The sequence below is a fragment of the Arvicanthis niloticus genome, chromosome 7 (genome assembly GCF_011762505.2).
Source record: "Arvicanthis niloticus isolate mArvNil1 chromosome 7, mArvNil1.pat.X, whole genome shotgun sequence".
Classification (NCBI taxonomy): Eukaryota; Metazoa; Chordata; class Mammalia; order Rodentia; family Muridae; genus Arvicanthis; species Arvicanthis niloticus.
The window spans coordinates 69,224,735-69,239,303 of record NC_047664.1 but is presented as its reverse complement, the minus strand read 5'-3'; the positions used below and the strand labels follow the sequence as shown (position 1 = coordinate 69,239,303).

At 37.3% G+C, this 14,569-nt stretch overlaps 1 protein-coding gene across 1 annotated transcript in view; it reads left to right on the top strand.

Annotated features, from left to right (window-relative positions):
- The window catches only part of Atp8a1 (ATPase phospholipid transporting 8A1), a 226,131-nt gene that overhangs the window by 55,536 nt on the left and 156,026 nt on the right, over positions 1-14,569 (top strand). Inside the window, 3 exon segments of the mRNA XM_034508945.2 lie at positions 4,765-4,805; positions 11,267-11,340; positions 14,171-14,240. Of these exon segments, the coding sequence (XP_034364836.1) occupies positions 4,765-4,805; positions 11,267-11,340; positions 14,171-14,240 (185 nt within the window).

Below are 14,569 nucleotides of genomic sequence, written 5' to 3'. Positions count from 1 at the left end.
TTTGTTGTTTGGTTATGTTTTTGTGTGTGTGTGTGTGTGTGTGTGTGTGTGTTATGTTTTAAGAACTGATGGAGAGATGGCTCAGTGGTTAAGAACACTGCTCTTCTGGAGGACCCAGGTTCAATTCCCAGCATTCATATGTTGGCTCACAACCATCTGTAACTTTAGTTCTGGGGCATTAGGCCTTCTTCTGGCCTTTGTACACCAAGCGTGCACATGGTACACAAACATAAATGTAGATAAAATATTTATATACATTTTTCTTAAATTGACCATTCAGCCAGCCTTGGTGGTAACATTTACAATTTCAGCATTCAGCAGGCTGAATCAGGGGCTTTCAAGGTAAAGGTCAACATGGGCTTTATAGCGATACAGAGGGAGGGAGGGAGGGAGGGAGGGAAGGGGGAAGGAAAGAAGGAAGGAAAGAAAGAAGGAAGGAAAAGAAAGGAGGGAGGGAGCAAAATAATATTTTAAAACTTCATAAATTGTATAAATTTTGCATGCTATAAAGGACTTAAACAGTCAAATTACCATCACAAAAGGACAAGTTAGGTGACTTAGAGTAACTACCTCAGAGATTTTTCCATAAAGTGTCAGTAATTGCAATAGTGCATGGTGGCATGAGGACCTGAAAGCAGCCTGATGGGTTAAATGCAGTGGTCAGAGGTCAGCCCATCACAGTGCTATGTCAGCACACTGAAGGAGAGGAAGACCTTTTACTCAGAGTCTCAGATATCGGAACAGAAAATGCATATGAAGGTACATGGAGTAGGAGCCACGTACAGCGCTCATCACTGTCCACTTGGGAAATAGTTCTGGGATCCTGGTCCTAAGACAGGGAGCTCCCCAGGTTCTCCAATCACCATACAAAATGCTTAAATATTCAATATAACCTGTAAACAATCCCCCAGAAACCTTAAGTCATCCCTGGATTACTTATAATACAGCTATTGGTTATGCGCCCCCCCCCCCCACTGTAATAAATTGTACAATATAAATAGTGCTGGTGGTTTTAGAAGGTTCTGTCCACAGCCACTTGGCTCCAAGGACCTGAGCAGAGCATCATGGTGGCCCGAGTGTGTGCTGGAGAACTAAACAGCTGGTGGCAGACAGGAAGGAGAGAGAGAGAGAGAGAGAGAGAGAGAGAGAGAGAGAGAGAGAGAGAGAGAGACTAGGTAAAACGTAGTTCCCTTCTTCCTCCATTTAGATTCTGTCTTCTGATGTTTTCAGAGTCTTCTAATACAGTACTCCCTGCTGGGGTCAGCTTTTCAAACTATGAGCCTATAGGGATATCTTATATTAAAATTGTAACAGTACCTAATTCAATATAAATACTGCATAAAGAATTATAATGTCTATCTTGGTTAGGAAAGAATAATGAGTTTTTAAATGCCTGTAATGTTCTATATAACTGTAGTTGCTTTGGGTTTTTTTTGTTTGTTTCTTTGTTTTAATATTTTGTAGCCACAATAAGTTGAATCCACAAATTAGAGCCTGAGGATACAGAGGGAAGGCTGTGTGTGAAATACAGGACCACCCTATGGCACACAACTGACACTGGCTTCTGGGCCTTGAGGGATGGAGATTGCATCCAGAGCACAGGGAACCATTCTAGCGACGTCTGACTTGCTAGATAGAAGTGGACACATGGGTATTCACATTTTTCAGAGCTCACTGACTAGAACACTTAAGATGTGTTGTAAGTTTCACTTCAGCTGGGAAGAAACGTCTCATGAGGATGAACAAGGCAGATACTGTAACAGAGGGGAGCAGGCCAGGTGTGAGACAGCAAGAAACCACAAATGTAGTGAAAGGCTTCTGACTTTCTATAAGGAGCTGTTCACACCGTCACTGCATGGTATTCAACCCAAGGTTAGCCTTGCCTTAGAGATAGCCTCCAGATAAGCTAAAATGCTTCATTTTCTTCCCGTGTTTTTATATTAAATTCTTAATATATGATAATCATTGCTCTAATTTTTTTTGCAAATTTTCATACATTTCTACATCTATCAATATATATTTCTAACACTTGACATTTTGTTATGTAGTCAGTCCTCTGTACCAATAGGCTCCACATTTACAGATCCAAACCACCTCAGATCAAAAATATTAAAGTAAAATATTAAAGTAAAAGGAATTGTGTATGCATTGAGTGAGTGCAGACATTTTTCTTGTTATCATATCCTAGTGACTATGAAATAATAGTTGTCTAGTAGTTACATTGCATTAGGCAATCTAAATAACCTAGATATTTAAATTATTTAGGGGGATGTGCATGGGTTGTATGTAAAGCCTATTTTCTATGGACAGAACTTTTAAGCATCTGCAGATTGTGGTATCTTGGTGGAAGGAGAGCTCCTGAAATAGCAATGCCCACAGGGGATTGTATGTGTGTATTGTGATGAGTTGCATCAGCCTAATTTACACATCCATCCCCTCCCATGGCTCTCTTTGGTGAAGATTATTCAGGCCTATCCTCTCTTCAATTTTCACGTACAGCATGTATTAACGACAGTTACCGTGCTATTCAGTTGATCTTCAGAACATTCATTCTGCGCCGCGGAACACCTTGATTTTTATGTTAGACTTCATTGTTTTTGGAAATATCAGACAGTGGCTTAAAAAATGAATAAACCACAATGAAAGAACAACAGTAAGGCTTGCGGGGATGGCTCAATGGTTGGAGCACTTGCTAGGAAAGCACAAGCGCCAGGGTTAGGGATCTTAGAACCTATATTATAGTCAGGTAGGCTTGGTAGTCCACCGGCAATCCCCAGGGCAGGGCAGCTGGCTACATACACCAGCTACAGGTTCAGCAAGACACTGTGCCTCAGTAGGTAGGGTAGAGAGCAGTTGAGGAATACACTTGATGACAACATCTGACCTCTACATAGACACACACACACATACTTTCCTGTGTATACATATACATAGGTATACTCCCATACATCCAAACATATGACGCATATGCACACGTGTGTACACATATACACATGTAATATAAAGAGATTGTTATTGTATCTGGAAAAACATTTGCTTTATACAAAATAGGCTCTGAAGGAAGTACATTTCAATAAAGAAGTCTTCAAGTATTTTTGCCCGAACATTGTGTCAGTTAAGCTAGTTAGAATCCACGTAGACAGCACGTGGCTGCCTCTCTTGTAGATACTCATCTCATTTTACCTAGTAGGTTATGAGTAACAGACAGCGTGCTCTCTCCATTCATCTTGATTCATGGTAACAAACTATTCTGGATAGACATTAGAAGCATGGGCAGGCACAGCATAAGCCCGGGCTTTTACTGTGAGATGTGTCCTCTGGACTCCTGGTACTGTGTGTACATGAGTGAAACACAGCCTTCCTCCTGGGATTAGCTGGATGTACTCTGCTAGCCTTAGAGTTTTAGAGACTAGATACTGTTCTGAATGTGTATGCTTCAGATCCCTGGCCCCTATCTGCTTGAGTAGTATAAAAATAAGAATTCTAACATGTATATAGTTACAATGCTAGTGTATTAGACATGCTTTAGTTCTAGCCTCCCACTTGAATTTAATAAAGTTTTCTCACCAGAGTGCCTTGCAAGGTGTTTATTCTTGCATTTGTTTTTCTGTCAGCATCTGATGTCTTGCGTGACAGAAGAAGTTTCAGACAATAGAAATAAAGATCTGAGTAAGACATGAGCCTTATAAGAGAATTTGGAATACATAAATTATATCTAGATTTAAAGAGTGTATACTAGAGTGCTGGTTTTAAAATGTCATGTGGAATTAATGTTGGGTTTGCTATTTAATGTCGTGAGCTTGTTCTTACGACATTTCTAGAGGGTTCCAACTTTGTCCCTTCTAACATCAACAGAAACTGAATGTCATATAATTTTTGTTATTAATTGTTTATCTTATAATTTCACATTTTATATGTGCTGTGCTTTTTCTGATGTCAGAACAAAACTTGGCTTTGCCCTCAAGGATTTAATGTCTGTGTCATTTATCATTGGGCCTTGTTTTTTTTTCTTTAAGTCCTAAATACAGTGTTGCCTACCTCACTTGTACTGTTTTCAGTGTTTGGTGTGCATCACTGTGCTCAGCATTACATCACAAACCTAGAGTGGGTGGGGTTAGAGGTACTGAGTAAATGTACTGTGCAGTAAAGCAGGAAGTCCACTATAAAAAACTCTTCTCATAATTTAAGAATAGCTTCTTTCACTTTTTCTACTAAGTCAAACACAGAATGCTTTTGCATCATTATAGACCTAATAATACCATTTTTTCTGTTTCTTTTTTGTATTAAAGTCTTATTAATTAAAAATCTGTGATGTCCCTGCTTGTTTTGTGTCAAGATTAAAACTGATAATTACTATAACCCATGTAGACTAGTACCACCTCAGGATAATGGTTGTCGATGGAAAATGGAGGTAGGCTAGTCATTTTCCTTTAACATAATTTGTCAGTTTTCTCCCCCCAACCCCCAAGCCCCCAACCCCTAGTCAACCCTGAGGTTCCCCTGTGCCTTGGCGGAGGCACAAAGCCGCTCCAGTGAGGCCACCATGAGTTAGAGATAAGTCTCTGTGGGAGCTGAAATCAAAATTGGAAGTTTTTATTTCCTCGTATGCTCCTTGCTGTCACAGCGAGTTTTTAAAGTTCTAATATTGCTGCTGGCCATTGCGTTAGAAGCTATTCATTTAAAATAATCAGTTTATTAGGTGGAGCCTTGTGATTGGTAGTAAAAAAAAAATGTTCTTTAAAATGTCATCTTTTCTCTTTGCAGTTTTGAGAAATGGTGCTTGGGAAATTGTCCACTGGGAAAAGGTATGCATTGGTTTTATCTTAATCCAGAAGAAATGTGTAGAAGTGTACTTTATCGCATAATTTTTGCATCTATTATAAACAAATGTCAACAACTCTACTAATGTGAAAGCTGTTTAGTAATTACTATAAACATTGGTGAAGCCTTCACTTAGCTACATATGCCAAGCATTTCTGTACTCGTTCAGAAAGGCTATTCTGGAAAGTACCATCTAGAACATTATTTTGTTTCACAGTATATTTTGAGAGCTCTTTTGTAGATTTCATTTATTTTGTGTTGTAAATTTTGTTTTGATCGTCTACTGTCCAAGTAAAAGAAATTTGAGTTCTGCTATTTCACATCCGCATGTTTCAGTTCAAACTCATAGAGTGAAATCACCACATTTACATTTTACCACTATTTAAAGACAAGTGGTCATGTTAACTAAACGCCATTCTCTAATGAAGCAGAAGTCAGTTCTATGCCTCAGAGGTTAGCCTGCTAGCTAGGAACTCCACCATGGCCCTGTGAGTGAAGTCACAGTTTGGCAAGTGTTATCCAGGTGTCTGTTCTTGTAGCCATTACTTACATAAGGTAAGCAACGACAACTGGTAGTTCCTCCGTAGTTCCAGAACACGCATTCCCCAGTCATCCACAGTAAATAGCCTTGGTGGCCATTAGATGGCTTCTTGGAGGCCAGGGCAGTGGACACCAGATATATTTCTCATAGGACATTATCTTACTGGGACAATAAAACTATCCTGTACTGCCAATTCACTTATACTCCATTGAAGTCCATGCACATAATTCTCCTTTGTGATATTCATGAATAGGGTCTTAATAATAATAACCAAAAAATAATTACTTGTTGATTTTTTTCTTTTAAATCACTAGCTAGACTAAGAACTGACATCTCCTCTTCTAGAGATGTGAGAGTTCACAGCTCTCTGCTTTCTGGTCTTTGACATTAGAATAATAAGGAGGAAAATACCTTTATCATGCTGGATTTTTGTAGTAGTCAGTTCTGTTTCAGAAGAGTAAAGTAGAAAATGGAACATCTGAAATACTTTCAGGAATGCCATGCTTTTATGTGTTCATCTGCTACCTGTGGATTTAAACATTTTCCAGAGAAGACCGATGGGATATATTCAGATACAATTTATTGAATTTGGGTGCATGGGTTGTCAATATAGTTGACAGAAAGACAGTTTTGAAAATTGATATATCAGGGTTTTTTCCTTCTTACCTAGACATCTTGCTCAGATAATATACAAAGTCAAGAGTAACTTTCTTTTGCTCCATTGTAAAATTAACCTTCACCTTTTCCTCATGACAACCATTATTTTGAGGTTGCGCTGTTATACATAGATTATTGTAACTCTCACGTTAGAATTTTTAATAGAAAGAGATAACAAATCCCCACCCGTGGTTGCCTATATTGATAGTATTGTTAGCCATTCTTGAGATCCAAGCCACACTTAATGTGCATATCCCATATTATGATATGAAAAGATAGAATTTAGGGTATTGTCCAAAAGCCACCCAGTTAAAAACAGCTGGAGTTATTTTAGTAATTATAACTAGATAGTTACATTCATAAAGTTGGTTCAATGATGAATTCAAGATAAACATGCAAAACTGAACAATATTTTGATGTTGGCAGTATTGTTAGGAAACACACGGAAGACCTCATGATACGTGGAATGCTTACAAGCAAAGTCTATGTGAACTGTGGGAAGGAAGCAGGTGTTCTCTAGATGTTAAATATTCACATAAGTAAGGATGGTATGATGGCACATGTCAGTAATCCCAACACTCAGGAGTCTGAGTCAGGAAGAGAGCCTCAAGTTTGAGGTTAGCCTGATCTATATAGTAAGACCTTGTCTCTCACACATCCCCCCCAAAAGAGATGCAGATAAATATATAATATATGTTCTTTCAATATTAAAAACAAGAGATTGCTTATTTCAAATTACTAATATAATATTTGTATTGAAATCTATTTCAAATGTAGATATTAACAGATAAAACAGAGAAGAATACAGTGTCCTGAAATGAAGCTGGTTTAGTATTTGATAAGCGAGGCAAAATTGGAGATTGGCAGGGTCAAGAAATAGTACTTAAATGTTTACGTTACATCTAAGTCATGATTTGTACAAAAATAAATTCCATCTGGCTAAAAGAGTTAAATGTTAAAATGCTGTTCTGAAATATGCATTAATAGAATGAAGATTTTAATAAGTATGCAGCATATATCAATATCTCATGATCGTGGTTATATAAATTTTAAACCTATATAAAAGATGCCACAGATAACTGAGGAATATATTAAATATTTGTAGCAAATAGGACAAAAGATTTAGGTTATTATTCTTTAAACAAACAAACAAAAAATAAAGACTATAATAAGCAAGAAGGGATATCAACTAGGCTTAGTATCATGGCCAACCAAACAACAAAAAGTACAAACTTAAATATAATTGATGTTTTATTCTCAGTCAAATAAATATGAGAAACTTGTATTCCAGAATTTTTATTTTATACTATATCAATATACTTGCAGTATAGTAGTATGACTGCTCACAATGTAAACCATATAGAAGATTCTGGTAATTTATACCCCATCTCTTCAGTAATTGTAAAGCCTGAGGAAGTCTACATATTCAAAATGTTTTTATAATATTTCAAATGAATACACATACACTAGAGAACAGACAAGTAAGCTACAATAGTCCGAACTCATATTTTACAAGTAAAACTTTGATTTTACATACCACGATGGCACAGAAAGTTTTATACACTCATCCAATAAATATTTATTAAATGTATGTGCCAAGCAATGAATGAGCTCATAGCAGGTAACAAAACATATAATGGCTCCTATATCATAAAATGTAATTACAGGTGAAAAGAATAGGCCTGTGCTACTGAGCTGCCAGCCATGAAAAAAAAAAAAAGTGAATTGAGCAAGCAGCAGCACAAATGCAGACTTTCTTGATGGCTTGGCCATGTTGCTGGAACAGGTCTTGTCCCTGTTTCACGTGAAACTTTGTACAATGAAAACTAAATTTAATAAACTCAAACCAGTCATGTCATACACATGCCCTTGTGATATGAAAAACCCTCCTGCACATGGACTTTGCTTCCCGGTACTTTCACTGCGATTCTTAGCACGTGGATGATTTTAATGTTCCTCAGAAGACTTAATGGATTTGTCAGCTTAGAGTCACCACAGAACAGCAGGAGCGCTCTCAGATGTTAGCAGCCTAGTGCTCCAGATTGCTATGAAGTGGTTTCTGTTACAAAGGTAAAGTTTCAAGAATTTGATTTTAAAAAAAGCATTGCCATGGCAACCCCCCGCCCCAAAAAGCTGTATCTCCTGAAACAGATGCATCTGCCCGGTTGATCTCACCACACAAAGGCCAGTTCTTCACTGAGCCATGCAGAGGTTACTGCTTCCAGTATCAGTGGTATTTGGGACACTTTTCAGTAGTCCGTGTGGCAGGTTTCAACTAAAGTGTATATATATATATATATATATATATATATATATATATATATATATATATATATTCCACCACTTTCCATATCTCAGCAACTAGCATACATACCACAGATTATAAGCTGCCTCTCTCCAGCCTTCCATTACTATTTCTCCTAATAGATAAAATTGCTGCAGTGACCCCGTCTGCAGTAGTAGTTCCCCATAATGATTCCCTCTAAGGGTCCTGTTCCTGAGCAGAGCCAGCTTGTTGCTGAGTTGGAGATGCACTGCTTGCCAAAAGCTATTTGCCCAAAGCAGTAAGAGCCCTAACAAATTACTCCCAGTAGTTTCCGGCCACAGCGGAACTTTAGTTTACCTTCATACCATACTCAAGGGTAAAAAAATGCTTCTCTATAATAATGAAAAGTTGCAGTTTATGTTATTTGAATGATAATGATAGTCTCATTATATTTATGCAGAAGTCAGGCTATGAGATATAAGCAGATGTATATTTGAGTCTCAGCTTTTCCACTCATCCTGAATATGTGACTTAGAAACTTAGAATCCTAGAGGTTCTCTTTCTTTCTAAATTATAAATTAAAGTGACTGCTTTGTCCTTAAGGGTCATTGTGAAGAGCAGTCATCACAGATGATTTCTTCACTTGTTTGGAGACCTCCTTAAGTCTTAGGGAGAGGTTTTAACTGCGGGTTCCTCCTTCTTATTTTTATGTCAAAGAAAGAGCATTTAAGAAGTCAAGATGCCAATCGAAGATATAGAATTGATCAATACATTTTATTAAGATAAATAACAGATAAAACAAATATACATTCACCTCTAGTTTTATGCCATTTTTGTGAAGATTAGAACTTTTTAAAAAATTCTGTACATTAATACAATGGGTTGTATATATATATACATATATATTTTTTTTTTTACTATCTTTCCATGCAGATAATTAACCAATTCCCAGTTTTCTTTCAGGTAAATGTTGGAGATATAGTTATAATAAAAGGCAAAGAGTATATACCTGCTGACACTGTCCTTCTCTCGTCAAGGTAGAGACACCTACTGATGCTCAAACAGTGTAGAGGATGGTTTCTCTACCCTGCATTGACCTTGTGATTTCTCCAAGGAAATAAAGAATAAACGAAGAATTTCAAAACCTCTCATGATTCTTAATTAAGCATTTACAAAACTGATTGGCTTCATGTGTGCCATATAGAATAAGTATCAGGTACTACATAACCCAAACTTAAGAGTCTCCTCTTTCTCTGGCTCCATCCAGATCCGTGTGGTGTGTGTGGACCACTAACTCTGTTTATGAGTCCCTGTCATTTATATGATGCCGTCCATGGATTGAGCTCTATTGCTTTTTTTCTCTTTTCAGTATTCATTTATAATAAACACTTTTGTTGCACAGTTATCTCTCTTGCTAACTTTCCTATTCCTCTTGGTGAAATGATACAAGAGAATGGATGGGTGATTTCTTATTGTCATTGTGCCTTTCCATATGACACAGTTTTCCCACCAGACTTAGTACTTTATTCTTCCTTTCGAGTCCTTTCTGTTACTGAATGTAGATAATTTTCGTTGCATTCACATTTTAAGAGAGTTGTGAATCAGTATTCAGAACATATGGCCTTAGGATTAAAAACTATCACACTAGTCCTTGTATAAATTTAGGGTTTAAAAACCTTACAATTTTAGTCCCAAAATCAACAAAGAAGAAATGTATTTTAAGGTTCTTGAGGTTGTTTATCATCATTTCCTTGGACAGTTTGATTTGTAAAATCCACATAAAAATATGGACAGTGTCCTTTTTTCAAAATCTATTTAATCAGGTCATGATTTAGAACAATTGGATTTTTTACAAGCTACTGAAGCATAATCAGGAAAGCAGTCGTCTCTTGGCTATTTATAGAAACAGGTAGTCAAGTGTTTGGAATAACACAGGCTGTTTTGATTTCCCTATCTGGTGTCTCTGTGTAACACAAATGACTGTTTTTTTAAGTCTGACTTTCTGTTCTTAGTTACCTTTGTCTACGGCTTTGTCAGAGAGAGTTTCTAAAATGGAATTACTAATTTATTGGCTTTACTTATCTATATGGGAGTAAGCTCAAGGGTGAGCTTGAGGTAGCTGAAAATTAAAGTAGGACTGTCATTGCCAGTTCTATTTTTCATTGACTTTCAATCTGAAATGAGCAAACTGAGTGTTAGCATGTAGCCACGAGTACATTTATGTGGCAGAAACATGGAAGAGAGCAGCTGCGGCTCTAACTGGAATCCATGGCAGATTCTTGATATGACTTTCATATGTCTCTGGATACAAGGGCGTACCCTCCTATACTCTCTGAACCACAATGTGTTACTTATACTTTATTAATTATTAAATCACTTCAACTGGTGCAGCCATGGCCTCTTAACTGCCTAAGACAGGCATTGTGCAGCTTTCCACTAAAGATAATAGGATAGGGATACAGTCAACTTTGAACACGTTTTGGAGTCAAAACAAATTTACTTTCGTAGTATATGAGAGAGAGAGCCAGATGTAGTTGTTTTTCAAATATCTAACAAATAGTTTTAAAATCTTTTTGTTTTTTCTGATTTGCTAGGAGTAAACAAAGTTTGCAGCAAATTGAGGAGTTTAAGGAAAGGAAATCTGTCCAATAAAATAACTCTATTAATAATGTTTTTATTTAATTTGATAAATGCTTATATATAAACTTTAAAAATACTAAAGTTTCACTTTAGAAATTGAAAATTGGGCGGCTTTAAAATCAAATAAATGATCTTTGAATATTAAATATTTTCATTTCCCTTCAGGCCTGATCAAAATACGTTTTGAAAAAATCGGCATTAGACATTTTTATTAACATGAACCCTGTTCTATAACAATTTCAAACCTTCTGTCTCTTTTGTCCATTTGTTTGGTTTTTATTTTCTCTGTTATTTGTTTCTTCTCCCCCCCCATTTTAATTCTTTTAAACTGGGACATGTAGGTGGCAGTGGGGGAGATAGTGAAGGTGACCAATGGGGAACATCTCCCAGCAGATCTCATCAGTCTGTCCTCAAGGTCAGAACCACAGAATGGTACAGGGTGTGTGTACGTGGGTCCTCACCTTAAACCAAAGAACAACTGCACCCAAATGCGGTTGAGCTGGATCTCTTCCTTGAAAGCACAAATGTATAATCTTCTAGATGATGTGAATCGGAGATATTGTAAAGGCACTTTATGATATAGTGCTGGATGCTTTGTCCCTCAGCTGGGCAGAGTCAACTCCTATTACTCTCCATAGGAGTTCAAGAGATACTGATTTCACGTGCATTAAGTCACACATGTTTTAACAACATGCCTCGCCTTTAAGGCTTTAGTTATTACCTCTCCAGGATATGGTATGTGAACAGTGTTAAGCTTTTCATGAGACCATTACCAAAAACCGATTAGATTCTAAGGATATTTTCTTGTTCTTATACTTTAAATTTTCTACAAGTTCTGTGGAATTTCCACAGTAACTGTGACTAAAATTTGGGCTTGTATAGGGTTTATAGAGGACCCCTGCACCAGGCTGGATGTACATTTTCGTACTGCATGCTTTGGGATCTGTCTTCATCCCGGCTGTAACTTGTGAACAAATGCTCATTGCTGTGATCCGAGTCGGCTGTCTCCTGTTGTCTGTTCTGTGGTGTGCATCTTGTTTCGTTTTTCCACTTACTAATCAAAAAGCTTGCTTTGCCTCTGACTGTAGTTTGTGTCTTGGATGCTATCATGACTTGCTGAAGTATTTATGAGCTAGCATGATCCCTGACTTTGCTGCCTCTTCACGGCCCTTAGAGCTACTGTAGCCATAGCTGTCTGACGTCATTGTTAGGAATGCTCTAAATTGGGATGTATTTCATTGGCCTCACAGCAAGTAGAAGTCAGCCATTTAAGCTTCCTAATTTCTTAATCATTTGAAGCTCAATACAAGTTGTGTTGTGTGGAGGGCAGTATTAGGATTGGAAGGTTACTTTCATTTTACTACAAGACTGGCTTTGGATAAGTATGTTCATCAGTAACATCTTAATGAGTTTTACTGCCGAGGTAAAGAATTGGCGGTCTCGGTTACTGTTTTGTTTGTTGCCATTTTTCTTTGTTAGCAGAGAAATGTGTTTTACAGTTTTAGAAGCCACTTACGTTTCCAGCAAATATGTGGAAATTACAAAGTTGGGCAGTTGCCAGGGTGAGAATAACTATTGTGACTGTGAGTTTGAGTTAAAATTCTTTTGAAATAATTGAGAGTGAAAATATTAATATGGAGAGATTTCTCTGCTTGGGAAATAGCAGCCTCTATGAAAGAAAGCTCAGAGGGAAAACTTGAAGAAAGTGTGAGGTTACTTTAAAATTAATCTATAGAATTTGATGGATGTCTAAGTCTTTAAGTAAAGCTTTTGTTAATTTCAAGGTGACAAAATTAAGTCTATATGCTCTTTTCTGGCACTTAGCACAGTCTATTTCGCACATGTACAAATTGGAGGTTGATTAAAAACAAATTCCAGTGCTTGAAACTTATAAATTTAGTTTCTATTTATAGTTATATATCCGATAGCAAACTAGGCTACATATTATGTAGCCAAGTGATAATGAGATTGGTTTAACTGAAGGATACTTTTTTGGGTTATCTTCAGAATGATTTTTTTTATAGAGTTGAGGGTTAAATTTTTATTTCAATTTTTATTACATTTATTAAATGTATGAGTCAGGCCACACTCATATATTTATAGTATCCAAGCCATAAAACAAAACAAACAAACAAACAAACAAAAGGGTGAAATGACTATAATACAGCTGGAGAACACAGGCCCTGGGCCACCACATCTGGAATTCACTTAAAACCTCAGATGCGGCAGCTTCAGGACAAGGAGCAATATGGCCAGGTGGGCTGATAACTTGCTTTAGGAACATCTCAGTCAGGCTGGGTTGATGGACCAGTTTGTAAAGTGCTTGCTTGTACACACGATGACCTGAGTCCAATCCCTGAGACCCTGCATGAAAAAGCCCACGAGTGGTGGTTTGCTTCTAAGTCCACTGCTAAGGAGGTAGACATAGGAAGGCCTGCTGAGCTCACTGACCAGATAGCCCTGGTATACTCTGTGTGTTCAAGGCCAATGTGAGACCCTGCCTCAAAAGTCCATGGACAGCACGTAATAGGACCCACATCTCAGCTTATACTCTGACCTGCACACATCTGCATGTATGCTGTCCCACACACATGCATCATCCCATAAATAACATGCATGAACAAACATACACACAACCTCTCAATCAAGTTTTCTTAAAATATGCCAGAAAATATAAAGTGTAATGTCCACTTTCTTTGTAAAATCCGTCCTTTAAAAGTAGCCTTAAGTTTTTACTATCATGAGGTCTATGTGATCTTATGACCACAACTAAAAGACTTAAGATAATAAGTACAAGCTTGTAGATGGAACAGTCTGGAAGGTTTTAATCAACCATCTTGCATAACCAATTTACATGTGGGCCATGAGCATGAAACAAGACATTTCTGAGCTGGAGATAAATCTGGACACAAACCTGCTTTACACTCTCAGAAACAGTCTGTTGTGTCTGTATGGATAAGCGGTTTTAAAATGGTGTGGCTCTCCATGATGTTATTTTGAAGACCATCACTGAGTGTTGTCAGGAAATGGTTTTTTGGGGTCTCCTGGCTGGAAGGCTGATCCGTGAGTGTTGTGCATGAGTTGTGCCTCACGCTGTCTTGCCATTAGAATGAAACCCATCAAGAGGCTAGGTGACTATAGCTTTGTGTATAATAAATGGCTTCAACGAGTCTGCGCACTTAAATAAGCTGGTATCTTCCCTTCCTTTCCCAACTAAATCTTTGTTTTTCAATTATGAACAACAGTGAGCCCCAGGCCATGTGCTACATCGAGACATCCAACTTAGATGGTGAAACAAACTTGAAAATTAGACAAGTAAGTTCTATATGTCGGCTCATAGTCACTGTTCTGTGATATGTATTTAGAAGTCTCTGTCTAAAAGGGACTCTGTCTAAATGCAACTATTTTCTCTTTGAACCACTGTGAAAAATAGTTTGTAAACTGTTTAGAATGGGGGCATGTGGAACTTAGATTTAGTTTCCTGGTTGAATATGTTCTACTGTGAAATATTACTTATAATATTCTAATTACTCTGTATAATAGCCAGTGCTTGAATGATAATAGTAGTAATAGTATTTACTAGTGTTTGTGTGTGTGTGTGTGTGCTATAGAGAGAGACACAGAGAGACAGAGACAGAGGCAAA